This window comes from Triplophysa rosa, linkage group LG15 (genome assembly GCF_024868665.1).
Source record: "Triplophysa rosa linkage group LG15, Trosa_1v2, whole genome shotgun sequence".
Taxonomy (NCBI): domain Eukaryota; kingdom Metazoa; phylum Chordata; class Actinopteri; order Cypriniformes; family Nemacheilidae; genus Triplophysa; species Triplophysa rosa.
Genome location: NC_079904.1, coordinates 474,001 through 496,616, shown reverse-complemented (window position 1 = coordinate 496,616; position 22,616 = coordinate 474,001). Strand labels below are relative to the sequence as shown.

Here is a 22,616-nt window from a genome sequence, read left to right as displayed (position 1 = left end):
GAGAGAGAGAGAGAGAGAGAGAGAGAGAGAGAGAGAGATTGCAGGTGTGTTCACCGTGTTGAGCAGTAATTCAGGTCGATCTTCTCGTCCTCAATAAGAACTCGTTCTACTTTCTCATGGTCTCTGAGGAGAAACTCATATATCTCACATGAAGATTTTGCTTTATACAGATACAAACATACAGAGGAGCTACAGCTCAAACTCCAAAATCTGGCCTCACAGGACAAACACCTTGAAAATGACAGATCATAAAACCCCATTTACCCACAACACATCAGTCACAAATCAAAGCCGTCAGATAACACAGATGCGTTGTGCGTGTCTCAGTTCAGTTGAATGAATAACAGATGATATTTCTCTGTAAGGTGGACGTGCTGAAGTTAGACATGGAAAGTGCCGAGTGGAAGATTCTGGAGAACTTGATCCTTGAAGACGTTTTGGGTTCGATCGGTCTGCTGCTTCTAGAGGTGCACCTGCACTGGGCGGGGTTTGAAGTGGGCGGAGACGAGCCCTCGGTGGTTCGCTATTGGTTCAGTCTGTTGAGGGAGTTGGAGCGCGCTCACTTCCTCCTGTATCACAGCTACAGCGACCCGACGAAACCTCACGTGTTCTTACAGCGGAACTTCCAGAACACCAGCAGCTCTTATATACTGGGCTGGGTGAACACTCACTTCTCACCACACACATAACCAGCACACCCTGAAGATATAAAACACTCCGTAATGACAACACAACGTCTTCTCGGGAGGTTAGAGAACTGTGCATGGAAAGATTTCAGTGCATCTGTAACCGGTCCCACTCGCACCGCTCTGCGCGGGCCTCGAACCGGCGTCGGTCCGGATGGGAGACGGCGCTCTGACGAGGAGGCTAAAGACCACTAGCGTCTGTCGCTAGAGCGTCTCTGTTGGTCGGGGAGTGAGGTTTACACACCGCACAGCTCTTCACTCGCTGGCCTCCGTTACACATCTATAGCCAGGTTTCCATTACCCTTCAAAGTGCGCAAATTGAAAAAGCGCATTGAAAACACGCCCAATGAAAACGCGTCAATTTCGCAATTTCAGGCAATACGATAAAGGCATATTTCGCAAATCTGTAATGGAAATCTGTTTTAGGATGACACACTGTATGTTGCCTATGTAGGGAGCACAGAACAGTCTGAACATAATAGAAACTAAAGTTGATTGAGAACAAACCAAATATTGCATGATCACTCACATTCACATAATGTGAAAAAGCATATCCTTTATGTGTAATACAAAGTTGTTTTGATTTTACCGTCTTTTTTTCCAGAAGCTGTCATCTGCTATTAAGATTGTGTTTCCACTACATCACACGAGCTTGTAATAACATAAAACCTCAATCTAAGATACCAAGTTTGATCTGCTCTTCACAAAGGTTATATGACTTATACAAGTGTCACACCTGTAGGACAATTTTGTGTAAAGAATAAATACAAATAATTCATGACGTTATGTGATATTAATATTTAACCCTGTCATCATTCGTAAATCTCAGATTAAAATATATCAACAATTCTATCCCAATAGTCTTTAGTAAGAAAATATGTCACTTTTATCAATAAAACCACTAAACAACAACAGCCTGTCTGATGGTGTAATTCTTGTTCTCTTGAATTTATTTATTTAATTTTTGTATTCATCCTCATGTCATGTCAAACATGTATGAGTTTATTCCTTCTTCAGAACACAACAGAAGATTTTTTGTGGAATGTTTATCATCAAACAACACTGAACGCCATTGAATGAACAAAACATTTTCAAAATATCTTCTTTTGTGTTCCACCGAAGAAAGACTCACATACAGATGTACAAACACATGAGAGAGAAGAAATGATGACAGAATGTTTATTTTCGATTAACACAAGACCTGCCGAACCCCTCCAAAACACACACAAACACATACATCACCACTCAACTACACACATTTATTATCATCAAAAAGAGAGACATGTGACACACTGAAGATGCTGTTAAAGCCCAGCGTTACGTTCTCAACCATTAAAAAACCAAACGAGAGATAAAAGCAGTTGTTCTCTCAGGACTGGATACCAGCCCAATAAATCTCTGAAGATCACAGCCTGAACTGTGCGTCACGATAGAGAAGAAAACATTACATAGGGATAAAAGAAGGATGTGTGAATGTGTTCTTGTGTTTAGTCCCAGAGTTTGATCTGTCCGTCCCAGCCGCATGTGATCACCTTTGACGTCTCGTGAGGGTGCCAGAGAGCGCTGATACACACTTTATCATGAGCTTTGATCCGATGGTACAGCTTAGTGGTCTTCCAATCCCAAATATTCAGCTTCCCATCAGCATCGCCGGACACAACATAACTGTGAAGAGACGGTTTCAAAATCGCTATCATTCAAACAACACGATCGATCGCCCGATTCAGATTCAAAAAGCTTTACTGGCATGATACCAGAAAAAAAGTACTTAAGCACAGAAACATGAAATATACTCGCACACAAATACACGTTACAAGAAAAACAGAGTCTCTGAAGAGAAACAGAGATGTTCATTCTGATGAAAATGTTTGTGACGTCAACACTGAGTGTAAAGGCTTGTTCACACCGGCACGATAATCGTGCGCGTCTATCGTCGACGTTTAACGCCTCGTGACTAAACAAAGGGTGCCAATGTGAGTGTGCACACCGACGCGCAAAATGGCAGGCGTAAAAGCGTCTATCTTTTTTTTAAATGCCTCGGGCTTGTTTTTTGGTTTAAAAACTGGCCGACCAATGAGATTGGCCCTTTCGTTCACGTGCCTGGAGCTGCTGAAATTACAGTAAAACACCACTTGGTGGCGCTCAAGCACAAAACTGTCCTGCCGAGCACACATTAGCCGTGTCTCGTTGTCAGAAGCATAAATTTGCGCAGCGCCACCTTGTGTACCGGGCCATTTCTGTTTTTCATTAAGCGCCATCCATGTCAGGAAGTGAATTTGCAAGTTCACTCGGCTCATCGCCAGTGAAAATCGCTTGGGTATGAACGTCGAAAAACGTCTCGGAAAAACGATTATCGTCTCGGTGTGGACAGGCCTTTATGCTGCAGTCACGCAACAGTTTTAACACACGCGTGACTGCTGCAGACCAGAAACACAAGCTCGATGCATTTCAGTGGTCTGGTGACCTCTGACCTGTACATTCATATCACGTAAAGATGTGTCACCAATAGCAGATCAAGACGTCACAGAGTGACCTTTCGTAAAACCCAAGCTTGAGGAAACACGTGTGCAGTGATCTCTGCAGTTATATGGCATGATGACAGCTCTTGTTTTAAACCTGAGGTGCACGAAGAATAGACGTGGAATGTTTCCTACCTCATGTCAGGAGAGAAGCCCACCTGACAGGCATATCCTGCCACCATGTGACCTTTGAAGATCTTCTTCTTGTTGAGACGGAATCTGTTCTGAGCTCCAAATATCAGGATTTGATTGTCCATCGACTGACAGGCCAACCATTTACCTGCGGATACCACAACATTAATACTCTCTCTATCAACCCAACACATGACTGCTAACACACACCAGTGTGTAACCTACCGTTAGGTGAGAGTGTTACAGCGGGCATTGAATGCATGCTGGGTTCAGCGATGTATTTAAAGTCCACAGGAATATCCCTGAAAGAGACCATCGCACAAAGCATTAACACACAATTCTATATGTCGGAGACACCGGGGCGAGTTGTCACACACATCTCTACATCTGCCACAAATGTACAGAAGACTGAAGTACGCAAGTGTCTGACTCACCATTCCCACACGCGCAGACTTTTGTCATCAGATGTACTGACGAAGCGACGGTTTTCATCCACGAATGTGATGGTGTTGACCGCTCCCAGATGTCTGTCGTACTCCTGCACCACCTCACCGGAGCGGATGTCCCACTGCACAACAACAACACATCACTGTAAATCTCTCCCGTTTGCCACGGTTCATCAGACGAACAACAGCTCGGGGTTACCTGCACAATCTTTTTATCCGACATCCCAGCCACGAACAGGCTCTGTTTGTCCTCATCTGGGTTGAACTTCACACAGTAAGGGACCTTTCTGTTAGTGAAGGGTGCGATGCACTTTCCTGAAAGAAATCAAAAACAACACACACACACACAAGCAAAATAAATCACATTTCTGTTCATATTGTCATCTGAAGGCTTGAATGCCTCAAGTCCATGAGATTATTTAGAGTTTACAAAGTGTGACGCAGCATCATGTCTGGTTAGGACACGGAGTAAGACCTTGATGTGTGTTTCTCACTGTGTGCGTGGCCTTGATTTTATATCCCGGTGGGGACTTAAACCTGAACACACGCGTCACCGTGGCGACCAAAATTAAGGTAAAAAAGCTTTTAAATCGTACAGAACAATATTTTGGGAAAATCTCAAACTGCAAGACGTTTTCGATGATCTTTAGGTTGAAGGGATCAAATATACAGTTTGTACAGTATAGACATCATTATGCCTATGGACTGTCCCCACAGAGATAATAAACCAGACGTGTGTGTGTGTGTCTCACCGGTCTCTGTATCCCAGAGTTTGATATATCTGTCATAGGCAGCGCTGAGGAACTGTGTGCCGGTGTTATTGAAACACACATCTCGCACGGCTTTACTGTGACCTGCACAAACACACAAAACACAAACAAGACTTTCAGTTATTTATTTATGATGAGATACAGTACATCACAACCCTACAAACGACTGACAGATTCTGGAGTTTCTCTCCACCTGCTAAAACACCATCAATCGCTCTCTCTCTCTCATGAATGAAACATGAGGACAGTCAAACAGAGTCAGTCTAGTGGGAAACAGAAATATTCTCCTCAAACTCTTCATTACATGAATATCATTAAAGGGATAGTTGACCCAAAAATGAAAATTCACTCACCCTCGTGTCATTTCATACCTGTATAAATGACTTTGTTCTGATGAACACAGAGAAAGATATTTGGAAGAATGTGAGTCATTTTCAATTCTGTGACATCATTGACTGCCATAGTAGGAAGAATTAAATGGTGGTCAAAGGTGCCCCAGAACTCTTTATTTTCCTCAGTTCTTCAACATATCTCACTTTGTGTTCAACAGAACAAAAAAAAGATGGTAGTGGATGATGTCACAGAACTGAAAATGGCTAACATTCTAACAAATATCTTTCATTGTGTTTAACAGAACATTTATAAAGGTTTGAAACAACCTGAGGATGAGTAAATGATGACAGCATTTTCATTTCTGAGTGAACTATCACTTTACGTGCACATCTTTAACTGTGTCTGCGTGAGCAAGTGTGACCGACCACCGCTGCTTCTGACAGAAGTTTTTATCATCCAATCCCATCATTTATATATAGCGTCAGCAGACGTAACTAAACAGAAACGCTTACCGATAAACGTCCGCACACATCTTCTCTCATTATAAACCTCCCACAACTGCAAGAGAAGACAAAACATAAACACATCACTACTACACAAACAAACAAACAACATCAAGATCTTTGGCATTCTGTCACTATTACACCAATCAAATGATTGTGCTTATTACTACAAATGTAAAACTTTAGGATTCAAATTCACTGTCTCTCTTAAGACACCATTCCATTCATTTCGATGAAGAGCTGGCCACTTACGGCGGCAGTGACTGTTGGCGACAGGAAGTGGGCGTGTCTAGCGACACGACAAAATTGAAAATGGCAAAATCTTATGCAAATGATGAACGACTCCCAAAAGGAGTGAAGCAGCGGAGCTCACGTCATCCGTCTCTCGTCAGTTACTGCAGTTTGTTTATAAACGTTACTAGAGCAACCGAAGCTAGGAACGCCTTCTAACCTCCTCGTAGCAAGAGACTAGCGACACACAGCGACACAGTCGCTGGCGGTACAAACGCAGCGTTACTTGACCATTGTGTGTGTGTGTGTCTCACCTTGATCTTACAGTCCATGGAGCAGGAGAGAAGCAGATGACCAGACGCAGGAAACAACCGGATGGCACTGACACCCTACAGACAAAAAACAGACCCGTTCATAACACACGATTCAATTATTTACACAAACTGACCAGAACTCGGTCTCAAGAGTGAGTGTGTGTGTGTGTGTGTGTCCAGAAACACAGACTGTGAATACTAATGCCACTAATAGACAGAAGAAAACCATTCCATTAGGCCCAAACCCAACAGTGGGAATGTCTGTGTGATAACACTTTCAGCTTTAAAATATATTTTATTATCATTTCAACCCATTTCTAAAATACAGTACAAGCCGCATTTACACAAACTACATAACTGATGTGACTATACATTCCTGACTCCTGTCCTAACCACCCACATACGATGGTTCCGACGCCCATGCGTCATTTGTATTTTCAATAACATCAGAGAGATGAATAGAGATAGCATCAGAACTCACCTTTGTGTGTCCGCTCCAAACGTGCAGCTGTTTCTTGGGTAAGTAGCATTTGTCCGGAGCTTCTGAAGAACGCAGGTTAACGCCAACATCCTGAGGAATGTGCAGGTACGAGCGACCCTGATAATCATACGCATCTTTAACTGACCAGAGAGAGAGAGAGATGTTTAGGAGCACATACACATATAACTGCATTACACTGAATGATGATGTCAGTCTGGCTGTGTGTCAGAGGTGGTGTGATGATGTCACTGTCGTGCTGGTGTGTGTGTGTTCTTACTGTGCAGGATGGTCTTCTCCTCCGCTGGAGCCTCTTCTTCATTTCTCCCTCTCTTTTGTCGTTTCGCTGTGATCTCATCCAGCTCCTTCTGTTCCTCCTGTTAAACCACACCAGGTCACACGAATAAAAATCACCTTCACGACATGCATGAAGACATTCTGAGGAAGTGCTGTCTTTGTTTGAGGGCTTCATAAACCACATTTCATTCAGAACCGGCTCTATTCTCACCCTGCAGAAGTCATGTCATGTTTGATATTAAGTCCCATCAGATAATGCTTTATGTGGAGTGTACAGGAGCTGTAGATGATTTTCAGCGGCTCACCTCAGATGGTTTGGCCACATCTTTCTCATCCTGGAATTTGGCCCAAGGACCCAGAAAGTCGTCAATCTCTGAGGCGTCTCCTCCTTTCAGCTTCTTCCTCTTCTCGTTTTTCTTGGGTCCGGTCTCGAACACGGTCTGCCCTAGTGGAGGAAAAGAACCCGCATTCGTTTATGGCCCACAAACATTTGGCGGTGGGTTTCTCCATTGCACTACGTGGTTGAACAATTGCGAGCGGCGAAAGGAAGACAGAATCATGTGAACTTCACCTTTATTTTTCTCAGCCTCATCTACGGCTCCAATGTAAGTGTTGGTTGTGACCTGACTGCTGCTGTCCACAGACGGATCCAGAGCATAACCTGTGACGCAAACACAACACAACTAAAATGAGCCGTGGATCTCACTCGACTCAAGCGTGTTGTAATGTAACGGTTCCATATAGAAGGTTCATATCATCGCATCCAATGGCACAACATGAGTCACACGTGTCTCTCACCGAAGGTAGAAAACGTCCTCCTCTGCTGTTCAAACATGAAGTCATTGACGTGGGCCGGTTCGGCGTATCCAGACAGCATGTTTCTCGGCGCAGCCATCTGCTGGGTTCTGAATGGGTTGACTGGTCCAAACTGAGATGAGAGAATCAATTACACAACATATGACTGAAACCTACTGTAAAACACATCTATGTGCCTCTCTTTCCATCCGTTTGCCTGTTGCACGCCTCACCTCTGGAGCAAACATGGTTTCGTACGAAGGGTTGTAATCGACTTCTTTAAGGGCTGGATCAAGATGCACTCCGGTCTCAACACCTTCCTGAAGAAAAACACATGCGCTTGTTATTAAATGCCCAGACAACAGCACACAGAAGCCCGTTCTTATATCAGACCAGTCACATACCGTATATAACAATACATATATTTCTCTTAAAGATTTTTGTTCTTTAAACTCACTATTGAAGATGGACAGTTTCAATTAAAAGTACCATTACAAACCCTCAACTGTTGTTAACCTTTAAAACATGACAAAATTCCTTTATTTAGGATCTAATTGGGGTTTATCTAACGTTAGAGTTTCATTTGAGTCTTTTGGGGGTCTCACTACCGTTACTTGCAGACACTGAGCGTTACGTATGTACCTTCACAGCTACTTCAGGCGCTGAATTCAGGGCGGCTAAAGTCGTGATACCGCCGGATTTTAAAGGCTGAAGGTGTGCGACCGCCTCTGGATCCGCTTTCTGCACAACAGAGCCGGATTCCGACTCATTTTCCGAATCTGAGTCGCTGCCGTAAGAAACGAGGGAACTTGCCGCCGCCGCCATCTTGAATGTTGTGACTCTTTCGTCAGCGGATCCTCAGACTCTATATAAATTAATTACAAAATGTAATCTCCAGCATTAATTTACGACGAGCTTTTATCCCTCATATTAACAGAAACTGTCTATATTCTTTTTATACCTCCACATGGTACGTTTAGAGGACGTGTTTATTTAAAAATGGCAAGACGAGTTTATACATCTTTTAGGACGTCTCCTGAAGAGACCGCCTTAACGCGCGCGCACATGGCGACTTGTACGCGCATTATGTTACATACATTTTTGGGGTATATTTTTTGTTGCTCAACAGTTTTTGCTGACTTTAACCACACGCACAACATATATGACCTCTAAACTCACGCTAGCCAACGTCAGCGTGCTCTTCACGCGCTTTGTACATTTTGGAATACATACAGCACGTATGCATACTGTATGCCGCTTACTGTGTATCATGCACAGTACTGTACTAGAGTGTGCACGCATTTCCCCCCCGTATTGTAGTTTTGAATGTGTTTTGTATATGCCTGTTTTTATACGTTTATAAGTGTAGTTCAGCTTTTTTGGTGTACTTTCTGCATTAATTCAACCAGAATACAAACATCTTTTTAAAATTGAGCGGCGTAATTAAGAAAGATATCGGTGTTTTCTTTAGAAATTAGAAACATTATGAACGTCACGTTCCTACAACATTACGTACAGCGCCTATAATATTTTGGGTGCCAATTGCCAAATAAATAAATGGTTTGTATTTGTGTATGCAGAGATTAGGTGAACGGGCGTGGTTTGAGTTCCGTATTGACCAATCAGATGAGGGATCCCGCCACGGGCGGGTCGCTGTGTGTTGCGGCGCTTCTGCGCTCCGACAATAGAAAGCGGGACGTACCATCCGCAGCCTAAGGGGTGGAGCCACAAACATTGACATCCAATTATCGCCTCTGTCTCCACACGAACGCAACACAGCCCGGTTGCATACGGGTTGCTATATTTCATGTATTTTTTTTAATCGGCTGCCGCGAAGAAGAACGTAACCGTGCGTTTTTGACATTAAAACAGCTATATACTCATAACGGACCCCTTTTCAAGCGGAGACCGTGCGTCTGTCCCGCGGTGGTCTCTTTCACACGATTCACACGAGCTGTATTTCAGTACTGTAACGTTATGTGGGAAATGACCACAGCTCAACACTGAGGAATTATAAAGGAATAAACCGCATTCTTCAAATCATGGAAAAATTAGAGTGAATTACATTTCGTTCAGGTATGATTCTTTATGTGCGCTTGTTATGAAGTATGCACTGACATGTCACTTATTTCATTTTCTCCTCAGTCGTTTGTCTTTAAACTGAGAATTGCATAATGCAGCTCTGCATTGGAATGAAGGGAGAGTAATGTGCCTATAACATGCCGTGCATTAAATTCATCTGGTTGAATACTGCTACTGTTGAATACTGAAACGAATACTGCTTGGCCCTTCAGGACTGAATGACAGGTGTGGGTTCAATTATGCATGTGTGTGAAACAACTCGCATAATGCAGTCTGATGAATCCTGAACACATGATAACTGATGTACGTTGGGATTTGTTTTGATATTCAAACGTGAAATTAGATCTTACATGTTCACTGGCCTGCGGTTGCATGTGACTGAGATTGATGCATTCATTCAGGAGGGAATGGGTCTCACATCTGTACGGCAAACACAATTTTACACATCACATCAAATGCAAATGCATTCTTAATCTGTGTGGACTCCCAATCGCACTGCAAATATTTCACTGGGTTTGTCTTTATTGTGTTTTACTGAATCTGAAGTGCTCAGATCTTGAGATTTTATGTGAAAGTGGAGATGTGAGCGCATGCAGGGGGAAGGGCAGCAGAGACTCGCTTTGTGAAACCCGAGACTTCTAAAAGCACAATGCATCTCCATCGCTTCTCAAATCAATAACCTTTTATTCGCTTAAAATGAAATTATGGCATATTCTAGAAGGCACGACTACTTTTCTCGGTCTGGTGCGCGATCGTTGTTCAGCTTTCAGTGTGTCTGTGGCGAATGAGGTGCGATATCTTAGAAGGCGTGATTCATTTGAATGACTCGGTTCGCTGGAAAGCTTCGCTTCACGGAAACGGTTCAAAGATGCGCTTCGCCCCAAGTTTAGGATATAATCAGGTAGATTGAAAATCATTTTGCATTCGGACGACAGTCCGAAGCGTCCCATTTTACCCAAATCCACCATAGGTTGTTTTTCGTATGCGCATTAGTAGTTAACCAACATGTTCCGAATGCCATCAATCTGATTATGTTTTTGCCAGAGAAACGTTAATGCATTGATAATGCTTCACTCACCTTACAGTTTTCATTTTTAAGAAAGCTCTTCCCCTCGAACAGCTTGCTGATATCGATCGAATCTTTGAAAGAATCGACTCAAATGAATCGATCGTCACTGGTAGGCGTTATGCGGCCGCATGCAGCAGAAGTTGAATAATATTTATTGATAATGCTTTACAGGATAAACAATGACAATAAACAACACGCACACTTCAGGAATAGCTTATTATTGTAATTTAATGACATGATGTGATTTTATATAGAAGTCTTTAGACAGGTTGTCATATACAGAATGTTAATCGTTAGATCCCTGCTGAAAAATCAGCTGTTTACCATTAAAACCATTATAACATCCCATTATGTAGTGTGTTTTGGGTCATATTTCAATAAGGTTTTCTAGCGAGGTGTTCCCGTCCCATCAATAGAACCCAACACATTACCAGCAGAGACCCACAGACATCATAACCACTACATCCAATCGAAATTCTCTGCTTTCTCTCGTCTTTCAGCAGGATAGATCAGTCATATAGATGTTTTCTTATATAGATAAGGTGTGATGGAGGGGGATAGAATCTAATGGCATACATTTTCCGTTCGCGCCTAATGTGTGCGTGTGTAATTCCTGAACAAATACAGAACACAGTAGCTCTAGTCATAAAATAATTCTGCAAAAATGAAAAACGATATTAAATATTTTTTTACGTATATGCACCAATATTGTCGTATATTTTAACTGTTGTCACCTATTTTTAACTAAAACATTGGAATGCCACCTAAGTGAACATTTTTGTAGTAATGGCAAACAAACAAACCAACAAATGATGAAATCAGACTTTTCAGTCATTTTGAACATGTGGCTCAAGTAGATCCAGGTGAACAGAGATAGAAAGTGATGTTACAGAGATGACCTGGTCATATGATGCTTGGAAGCATCTTAAACTCGCTGTAGGTTCCAGATGTGAGGAGGACACATCAGACACAAGAGTCTTTGTTCGTGCGTTCTGTTCGACTGGACAACCCCACAAAGACCCGTCTGTGCTCTTAGAACTGGAGGATTAGTGTCTGTGATAATGTGTGTGTGTGTGTGTGTGTGTGTGTGTTGTCATCGTCCATCTCAGTCCGTGTGTTACTGAGATGTGATGCTTTGACAAAAAGTTGCCAAATCCTTGCGATTACTCAGAGAACTCCATCTCCCATAATTCTCAATCTGACACCGAGTGAAACACAGACGCTATCCCGAGATGTGTTTCTGGGTGCTTCCTGAATGTTTACTCATTAGCCAAGTTCACACAAAAATCTCTCTCACACATTTATTCTCTCTCGTGTCTTTGTAAACCTGTCTGTGAGTCTTTCTTCAGTGGAACACAAAAAAAAGATATTTTGAGGAATGTCTCAGTGGTTTTGTGTTCATACAATGGAAGTCAATGGAGTTCAGTGTTATTTGATTGTAAACATTCTTCAAAATATCTTCTTTTGTGTTCTGAAAAAGAAAGAAACTCATGAGGATGAAAAAGTGATGGAAAATTTTCATTTCTGGCTGAATTATATCCGTGTCAGCGCTCTGTGACATTCTGCTCTCTATAAATGGCTTATGGGGTTTTAATGGTGTGTTCAGAATCAGATCTATCCCTCAGTATGATGATGAATTAATAGTGAAAATTATTAAGCAAACACCACCATGGAGTTTGAATATAGTCTCAGCCAAAACAGGTTTTGGAAACACCGGGCAGAGTCATTCGGTGTCATTTGAATACTCAAATCTTCAGAGACAACATCTGAACAAGGTCTGAACTCGTTTCTCTTTAGTAACTCAAAGCTCGTGTGAAGGGATGTGAAAGAGTGTTTGTACTAACAGCGCCGTTAAATAAAAGAGACGATAGTGGAGGAGATTCAGTGAGAGAATCGAGCACGCACTCACATTGTCTTAAACATAGAATAACACGATATCATAACATATAATATCCTCCTTCACTCCACACGAGCCGTGACGGACGTCAGACTGCTTCTAAATCCATTCGACCTGGATTTTCATTCGGCCCAGATACAGCGAACTACCTGCCGGGCTGTACTTCGGTGTACCTGGTGTAGGGCTGTCACGATTATGAAATTTGGCTGACGATTAATTGTCTAATAAATCATTGCGATTATGACGATTAATTGTCTGTTTTAGAGCTTTGACTTTTAATTCTCATACATTTTTATTCAGCTTTGAAACGACCATATTGTTCTGAATATAAAGACTATGTTTTTTTCTTGGAAATCCATCAGTAAAAATTGGGTCATCATACTTACGGTTCAGGCTTTTACCTGTCAACAATACAAACACCAAATACTTGTAAATGAAGTAAATGGATCAGGAGTGAATTGAAGCCTCCATTAAAATACTGTCAGTCATAGAAAAGCTTCTAGTCTGTTTTTTTCTCACTTGCAAGAAGACTACAGTAGAAGTTTACTTGTGTGTTAATGAGATTTTGGTAGACTGGTTTTCACACTGAAATAATATTAAATTGTACTGCAGGTTATTTTTATGGTATATGCTTTAGTTTTTTTAAAGTGATTGTGTTGTGGTGGTACATTTTACAAGTATTACCATGCTTTAGTTACAATATATACACTAAAATATGCAGATGCACTACAGCTCCCCCTAGTGTCTTCTATAGAGATGTGCAATAATTGAGATGATCTGAATCCATCGCGATGAGGTCAAACAATCCTATGAGACGATTATTTAATAATCGTGACAGCCCTAACCTGGTGCAAGTTTTCTGTGTTGGATTGATTTGCATGGCCAATAGAGTCGTTCTCATAAATGCATCACCAACTCAGTACATTTAAACACACGAGCGTTTAGTCAGGCGAATGTGACACGAGTTTGACGATGCATGAACCAATCAGAAGTGAAGAGATCGATGACGTAAGCACTCTTGTAGACAGCTTGACCTTTATGTGTCAGAGAAGAATCAAGAATTGTCGTGAATAGTCGGATCAGTTACGCTGAATGATTTCACCTGTAGATCATAGTTACAAATTGTGACACTGTCGTTATTGATTATTTGATTATTATGCGTATGTGTGGTTTATTTTGTGGTTGGAGAGAGTGAATACATGATTTCTCCTGCAGCTGAGGAGTGAAGCAGAGTAACGAGGACACTTTATTTTCCGCCTCCCTGCGTTTATTTTTACGCGCTGCCTCCAGACAGAAGCGCATGCGTCGGAGCGTTCTGTAGGAGAAGAATCATTCCTGTCGTTTGATTTCTGTGGGCAAGACAGAAAAACTCCCGCATGAAGTCCATCGCCCACGTCAGATGAGGCGAACCAAGGTTCCTGATGGGAAAGCGTGCGTCTCATGGTGAGCTGTTCTCAGATGTGAGCGCTGGGTGTTTACTGGCACTGCTGCTTATGTGTGATGATAATAGACACTTATATCAATCCAAATATTTACATATTTGATCATTAGATGAGTTTATGTCACATTATTTGTGAAATGACACGTGACCCTGACATCTATATTGTATGGCTTTGTTTAACGCAGTTTTTATTACGCACTAAAAATGATGTAACCTCATAAAGAATTTAATATTAAAATGAGAATGATTTCCAATCACAACTCGAGTCAAATTGCACACGTGGAATAAGAGCTGGAGGTTAATCTGACCCTGGGGTCAGAGGTCACGGGTGTCATCCTTATATAAATGTTGGCCTTGGTTTGTGGTGAGGGCCAATCAGGCGTCTCGTCTCGTGAGTCACGTGATTTATCCCGAGTCTGATGTATGTGACCTCTCCGGGGACGCAGATTCACGTCACATGAACACAGAACACACTGGAGGCAGAAATCTGAGCGCTGTTGTTCATGTAAGACACACTTCAGGCGATGAAACGTGACTCTGTGATGATGGAGCTGTAATGACACATAAGAGCCAATGAAAAGAATGTAATGTTGGAAAAAATCAGTAGTCTGAAAGTCGTCTTCAGATCAATACGAATCTAATGGAGTTGTCATTTTGATGGAGTGTTCTGGTAAACGGGCATCAAAGAGACGTGTTAAACCACTGTCTTAACTGAGATATACACGCATGACGTCAGGACCATAAACACTCTAATTGACAGTAAAAGACTTGACAGATGAGGAATGAAGTGTGCTGTATTGTGACTGTACGCTTTAACGGTTTTTGTGAGGAAACGCAAACACAATTCAGATTTTAGTGGCTCTTAAATCAGCTGTGACTTTTAATAATACTTACTTTTATATTTAAGTTTGTAACAGCACAACCACAGCCTTATTCAGGTTTAAAAGCAATACAGCCATAAAAATTGATGTAAAATACTTTATCCAAATTAATAGCAACAAGCAACATTTGGGTTTGAATGTCCAGTGAGTGAAATCTAGAGGCCTCTAGTGGTGAGGTTGCAAATAGCAACCAACGGCTCACTCCACTCCTCCCTTTTGAAGCGCTATGGTGGCTGACACAGAACTAAGATGTCGTCACGTTTTTGCTTCTTTGCCGAAGGAGATAACGTATTTATGAAACACGTTCTGTAGAGCAGTTTGTCCATTTAGGGCTACTGTAGAAACAACGTGTTGAATTCTATGTAAGGGGACCCGTGGTGTATGCAGATAGAAATGGCTCATTCAAATATAATAAAAACATAACGCTTCATTATGTAAGCTCTTTGTACGCCTCTGAACACATAGTTATGTATATTATATTGCGTTTCTGTCAATACATCCTCAATTCAATTTTATTTATATAGCGCTTTTCACAATGTGCATTGTTCCAAAGCAGCTTAACAGGAGAAAATAAGAAAGACAGAAAAACACAAAAAAGGTCAAACTGTCAGGGATTCAGTGAGACACGAACAGAGGACCCAAGTGCAGACAGTGGGTAAGAGGTTAACAAGACATTTATTAATAAAAATACAAAACAAAGACCCACGTGGGGGGTAACATAACAAAACAGGGGAGTACGAAAACACGACAGGACTGGACTGGACTAAAACTGACTACACCTACACAAGACTAAAATTAACACCTGACATAATTTACAAATAACTAAACTGGACTAGACTGACAAAGCACAGGAACTCACCAAACAGTCGCACGCACACGCACAATGAACCAGCACAAGACAGAGGACACAGGGGCATTAAATAAGGGGACAAATCAAGAGGAAACAGGTGTGGGGCATGAAATCATTACAAGCAATAATGAGGCAACGAAAGGGTGGGAACAGAGACGAAGCGGGAACAGAGACGAGACCGGCGAGAGAGGGTACGGAAGGCCAACAGGGCCAAAACTCTCCCTCCACATGAAACATGGGGTTCTGTCATGGCTCTGCCTCTTCTCTTCTCGACTTGCCTTTCTTGGTCTTGTAGCAGAACCATGACACAAACACAGCACAGTGCATGGTGTTTATAGAGCAAGCCAACACGGCCCTGTGGTGAGGAACCCAAACTCCAGTGAGAAATAAATGGAGATAAAAACCAGACTCAGCCGGGAGGGCCAGATCTCCTCTGACGTGTCACAGCTGCACTTTGATTAAAAGTTACTGAGTAAATGTTTGTGAAAAATGGGGAGAGCTTATTAGTTGTGATTTAGGAAGTTTCATTTGTTTAAACTGTCTTGGTCTAATTTGGTCTTATTTTGTGATCGATATCAGACAACAAAGGAATGTTATAAGCAGGGAAAATAGTAATATAACTAAGCCATAACTTCAAACTGCTGTCATGTGATGTAAGTTTAGCATTAAATACTAAGTGTTGTAAACTTAGCATTAATGTGACAAGTAGTCCGTCTTTGCTCTTGGTTGGGATGGAATTGCCTGAGATGGAGCTGGGATGGTCAGTCAGGCCGCAGGCTCTCGCAGGAGGATGGCACGGGATGTTCAGCCGGAGCTGGCGTAATCTCTAGTTGGGGATGGGCATATGACGGTCATCTGGGCCTGGTGTAATCTCTCCCTACCTCGGGATGGGCATCGGGATGGGCATCCCAAGGCGGGGGAGGACCGAATGAGAATAATTAGCGTAGCTGCTGTTCATTATACATTAAGTGAATGCTTGGCTGAAAAGATGTGTCTTTAATCTAGATTTAAATAGGGAGAGTGTGTCTGACCCTAGAATAGTATCGGGGAGGCTATTCCAGAGTTTAGGTGCTACGTATGAGAAAGCTCCGCCCCCTTTGGTGGATTTAGTTATTCTAGGTGTTATCAAACGTCTGGAGTTTTGAGATCTTAGAGAGCGTGATGGGTTGTAGTGTGGTAGAAGCTCTGTTATGTAGGTAGGGGCTAAACCGTTTAAGGCTTTATAAGTAATTAAAAGAACTTTAAAGTCAATACGATACTTAATGGGTAACCAGTGAAGGGTTGATAACATTGGGGTTATGTGATGGTATTTTCTGGGCCTGGTTAGAACTCTGGCAGCTGCATTCTGAACTAACTGTAGTTTGTTTATTGATGCTGCAGGACAACCACTAAGCAGTGCATTACAGTAGTCAAGTCTTGAGGTCACAAATGCATGAATAAGCTTCTCTGCGTCAGCCACACATAAAATATTTCATAATTTGGCAACATTTCTAAGGTGGAAGAAGGCTGTTTTTGTGACATTTGAGATGTGATTTTTAAATGACAGGATGCTGTCTAATATAACGCCGAGGTCTTTAACTGTATTTGTTGGAGTAACAGTGCAGCCTTCAACTTGCAGGTTATAATCCGAAATATTCTGTTTACGTGTGTCGTTGGTCCAATAAGTAATATTTATGTTTTATTGGAATTTAAATTAGGAAGTCCTCCAAAAAACTACACACCGGATAATATTTGTCATTTACCTCTGTTAAATCACATTTATGAAAAAAATGATTTGTTGTTAAAAATGTGCTCAAAAGAGTAATCTATGATATGGGTAGAAATAAACATGTTTATCTTCAATAAATATCAGTAGCGAACCGTGACGTTTGAGCCTTGGCCCTCTGCGCATGACTGACATCACAGAACTGCGACTGTTTTTACGATAGTTTAGGTCATCACAGATGGCCTAGAGGACCCTGATGGTTCGCTACTGACAAATATACACTCACCTAAAGGATTATTAGGAACACCTGTTCAATTTCTCATTAATGCAATTATCTAATCAACCAATCACATGGCAGTTGCTTCAATGCATTTAGGGGTGTGGTCCTGGTCAAGACAATCTCCTGAACTCCAAACTGAATGTCAGAATGGGAAAGAAAGGTGATTTAAGCAATTTTGAGCGTGGCATGGTTGTTGGTGCCAGACGGGCCGGTCTGAGTATTTCACAATCTGCTCAGTTACTGGGATTTTCACGCACAACCATTTCTAGGGTTTACAAAGAATGGTGTGAAAAGGGAAAAACATCCAGTATGCGGCAGTCCTGTGGGCGAAAATGCCTTGTTGATGCTAGAGGTCAGAGGAGAATGGGCCGACTGATTCAAGCTGATAGAAGAGCAACTTTGACTGAAATAACCACTCGTTACAACCGAGGTATGCAGCAAAGCATTTGTGAAGCCACAACACGCACAACCTTGAGGCAGATGGGCTACAACAGCAGAAGACCCCACCGGGTACCACTCATCTCCACTACAAATAGGAAAAAGAGGCTACAATTTGCACGAGCTCACCAAAATTGGACAGTTGAAGACTGGAAAAATGTTGCCTGGTCTGATGAGTCTCGATTTCTGTTGAGACATTCAAATGGTAGAGTCAGAATTTGGCGTAAACAGAATGAGAACATGGATCCATCATGCCTTGTTACCACTGTGCAGGCTGGTGGTGGTGGTGTAATGGTGTGGGGGATGTTTTCTTGGCACACTTTAGGCCCCTTAGTGCCAATTGGGCATCGTTTAAATGCCACGGCCTACCTGAGCATTGTTTCTGACCATGTCCATCCCTTTATGACCACCATGTACCCATCCTCTAATGGCTACTTCCAGCAGGATAATGCACCATGTCACAAAGCTCGAATCATTTCAAATTGGTTTCTTGAACATGACAATGAGTTCACTGTACTAGAATGGCCCCCACAGTCACCAGATCTCAACCCGATAGAACATCTTTGGGATGTGGTGGAACGGGAGCTTCGTGCCCTGGATGTGCATCCCACAAATCTCCATCAACTGCAAGATGCTATCCTATCAATATGGGCCAACATTTCTAAAGAATGCTTTCAGCACCTTGTTGAATCAATGCCACGTAGAATTAAGGCAGTTCTGAAGGCGAAAGGGTGTCAAACACCGTATTAGTATGGTGTTCCTAATAATCCTTTAGGTGAGTGTAAATGTCTGAGGTTGAAAAAAAACATTGAATCACACCCCACGTGTTATTATCTTTCACTTGGTGCAATGCATTCTGGGATTGGCTTCATTGAGAATGATGCATCTGAGGATGCTTTTTGTGCAGAATAAGGCGTCTTATACAGTACGTGTTGTCCTAGGGCTGTGCAATTAATCGAAAATTAATTGTAATCGTCAATTTTGGCTTCAACAATTACAAAAACAAAATAATCGAGGTAAAACGATTATTGTGCCACATTCCATTTTGCAAGGATCCTCTCTTTTCTAGTGGTATAAATCCACAGCGCACCCCCTTCTTTTACAGTGGTTCAGCTGTGCTATTTCTTTACATTTATTTTTCAATTGAATTCACAGTTTAAAAGCCAAGTTATTTATTTTCTATGTTGTTTTAAAAGTTAATGAGTAATCGTGTTAAATAATCGGGATCTCAATATTGGCCAAAATAATCGTGATTATGTTTTTTGTCATAATCGAGCAGCCCTATGTTGTCCATCAGTATTTGCAGCGTGTGTAATCGTGTTGAACGGTCATGAATCGGGCTGGATTTGTTTTTAAAGTCATGAAAGACATGGATGTCACAGTCTTGAAGAGAGACGTCTATAGACACAGGTCACGTGACACACACAATGCGTTCATTGTCGTTTGTCTAAACAGACAGTGTGTGTTTTTGAAAGTAATGACTCTGTGTGTCCACGCAGAATGAACTCCCACTTCCCCCGTCACTTCACAGACGACTTCTCTATTGAAATGACTGTCTGCGTGTGTTTGTATATCTGAACGAAACTCACTTTGCTTGACTTGGATACCACCAGTAGCAATCCAATGACTGAATGTGTCAGAATGAGCTATCATTGGCACACTGTGCTCACTGGCACTGCCAAGAGCAGCACACCCGACAGAGCCCAGCGAGGACCTCATCATGAGGGTTTGAGGAATGCTTTGATTCGTCACAGATTCATGATGGAGAATGTGCTTTTCAGTCATCACAGCTGGAGTTAAAGAGCCAGTCATGTGACCGCTGGACTCACGCCGGATCTGACCGCGCTCTCAAATTTCTGACACAACAGGAAATAGATTTGTTTCCAGAGGAGGTAACAAAAAGGCCCGAAGAATCATAACGCATAACACTGTAAAGTGATCCAGTGTAAACACAGCCCGTCCGACCAGTTCAACAGCACTGCATTAGCATTCATCTCTATACAAATGACAAACAAAACAAGAGAACGTCAAGGCAAGTATTTGCATGTGACACCAGCACACACAGGGTTAACACCCACTTCTCTAATACCTACAATTATCAAACAAATATCTATTATTCAATTATTCATAGTCATAGTTTCAATCCACCGTTGGGTCAAAAAGGAGCTCTTGGGTTGGGCCGGGTTGTTTAAGAGGAAATGTGACCGTTGCTCAGCTCCCGTGGCATCATGGGATAGATAAGTGTCCATCCGATCCACACTCACCAATCTTGGCGGTCAACAGCGACACGACTGATGAGATTGATTTGAGAGAAAGAGATTTTTAACATCGATGACGGCTTATAATAAATTCTCATTCTGATTCAACGGCTCTGATACAGACAGATGGATCGATCTGCTTTACATCACAAACATCTCTTCTGTGTCTGTTTTATAAGGCTGGGACTTGACTACGGGATAAAACTCAAGTGTCATTTTACTTCTTGTGTAGTTCACTGTCCTGTCACTGCTGCACCAAATTCAGTTTGAGGTTTTAAAAGCCTTTGCCACTTGAACATTTCTTTGTCTCTAAACAGGATGTATAATAAAGCAATCATTTTAAGTGAATCTGAAAATGAATCTGTCATGAATTACTCACCCTGGAGTTGTTTCAAACCTGAATACATGTCTTTGTTGTGATGAACACAGAGAAAGATATTTGGAAGAATGCTTGTAACCAAACACTTCTTGGACCCCATTGACTCCCATAGTAGGAAAAATGACCACAGCAAAATCGCCAGTGTTAAAAAAGGTCAAATTAAATTATATTACACTGTGAGATTTAATTTGACCTTTTTTAACATTGGCGATTTTGCTGTCAAAAGTGCCCCAGAACTGTTTGTTGTCCTACATTCTTCAAAATATCTTCAACAAACAAAACAAAAAAAATGATAAAGTAATTTTTCCTACTATGGGAGTCAATGGGGTCCAAGAAGTGTTTGGTTACAAGCATTCTTCCAAATATCTTTCTCTGTGTTCATCACAACAAAGACATTTATACACATTTGGAACAAATTGAGGGGGGAGTAAATGATGACAGAATTTACATTTTAGGGTGAACTGTCCCTTTAAGTTACGTGTCTGTATCTTGCGGTGTGTGTGTGTGTGTGTGCGTGCGTGCGTGCGTGCGTGTGTGTGTGTGTGAATGTATGTCCAGGCAGATAGGAGCAATGCACTCTGGGATATCTGCATGGCCTCTCGCTTATTTATTCATGCAGTGTGTGACACAGAAGTGCTCAGTGAAGGTCACGGCAGACACAAGCGTGACCATTTCATTACATTCAATTACACATGAAGACAGTAGAACTGATCCTGGATCAGCACACAACATCAGACAGAGAGTTCAATACTGATGTGGATCAGACCTCAGTGAGAAGTGATCAAAAACATTGGAAGGTCAAGTCCAGTGCATTGAATTATGGGATACAGTATCTGAAGCCCTGAAGGGTCATCCTACAGGCTGTACTGTATAGAAGAATGATCATTTTTATTGTTTAGTTTTTTATTTTTTGCATGTCAATTTTGCTTCTATTTTAGCGCTTTGTGTCTTTTTATTATTTTTTCATAATACATTTAATTATGTAATATAATTCTATACATTATTTTTTATTTTGCTATACAAGTTTATTTTCTCTATTAATTTAAGATTTAAAACGGTCACATGACCAGCAGTCTTGTAATGACAACAATCAGATTTGATCCTATTTCGATTGTAAATGAGTTAATCATTGAACTATATAACAGCATTACTATAGTACAACTGTGTATATTTTGTGTTGTTTTCTGCGTTTGTCAGACGCTTAAATCTAAAGTGACCGTCGACAGTATATTCACATTTGATCATTTTTACGGTGCAGTCCTGTAACCTCATGGGCCGGACGAGCGTTATGTAAGAATGTGAGGCTCATGGACGTGTCTTTATTTTCTCATGTGAGAGACCTCAGGAGGTTCTAATGGAAACCAGCTGTTGGCTCCATCACGCCTCCAGACGTCAGCGCTCTCATTGGCTGTGGTCAAGTCATCTGCTCTCTGATTGGCTGCTGCGTCGTTTCGTTGTTTTCCATTGGTCTCTGTCAAAATGAGTTATTGCATCACAGATGAGCGTTCGCACGGGGGTCAGTACGCAGCACGATCTGAATCAAATCACACAGGCCGAGACAGAAAGAAATGTTTTTCTGCTCTTTCTAAAGGATGGAATACACTACAAGACTTTTGCTCAGATTTTCAGTCTGGACTTGTTGCAGAAATCTGTGCCAGTCTACAGATTTGATCAGTTAGTGTGTTTCTATCTGAAACTTTCAAAAAGTCTGCAAGCGTATGATGTCTAGTTAAAAAAAATTCTGTTCAGATTTGAAAAGTCTTGTAGTGTATTCCAGCCTTATGTCAGACGACGCTCAGTGTTTGAAACATTAACTAATGCTGAGTTCACAC

At 41.7% G+C, this 22,616-nt stretch overlaps 3 protein-coding genes across 3 annotated transcripts in view; 2 read left to right on the top strand and 1 right to left on the bottom strand.

Annotated features, from left to right (window-relative positions):
• Nucleotides 1-1,590, top strand: part of mettl24 (methyltransferase like 24) — a 14,144-nt gene extending 12,554 nt beyond the window's left edge. Inside the window, exon 5 of the mRNA XM_057353460.1 lies at nucleotides 366-1,590. Coding sequence (XP_057209443.1) covers nucleotides 366-689 — 324 coding nt within the window. The 3' untranslated portion in view covers nucleotides 690-1,590. The remainder of the gene's footprint in view (nucleotides 1-365) is intronic.
• A 265-nt stretch (nucleotides 1,591-1,855) lies between these two features.
• Nucleotides 1,856-8,335, bottom strand: cdc40 (cell division cycle 40 homolog (S. cerevisiae)). Its single transcript, XM_057353459.1, has 15 exons — nucleotides 8,147-8,335; nucleotides 7,738-7,824; nucleotides 7,508-7,637; nucleotides 7,281-7,370; nucleotides 7,015-7,154; nucleotides 6,693-6,789; nucleotides 6,416-6,555; nucleotides 5,935-6,009; nucleotides 5,399-5,444; nucleotides 4,536-4,637; nucleotides 3,983-4,098; nucleotides 3,772-3,905; nucleotides 3,563-3,639; nucleotides 3,341-3,485; nucleotides 1,856-2,351 (listed from the first exon to the last, which is right to left on the bottom strand). Exons 1-15 carry the CDS (start codon nucleotides 8,327-8,329, stop codon nucleotides 2,174-2,176), a joined length of 1,740 nt encoding a protein of 579 aa, XP_057209442.1. The 5' UTR covers nucleotides 8,330-8,335; the 3' UTR covers nucleotides 1,856-2,173.
• A 909-nt stretch (nucleotides 8,336-9,244) lies between these two features.
• wasf1 (WASP family member 1) overlaps nucleotides 9,245-22,616 on the top strand; it is a 29,164-nt gene continuing 15,792 nt past the window's right edge. Inside the window, exon 1 of the mRNA XM_057352540.1 lies at nucleotides 9,245-9,580. The gene's annotated coding sequence lies outside the window, so the exon portion shown is untranslated. The remainder of the gene's footprint in view (nucleotides 9,581-22,616) is intronic.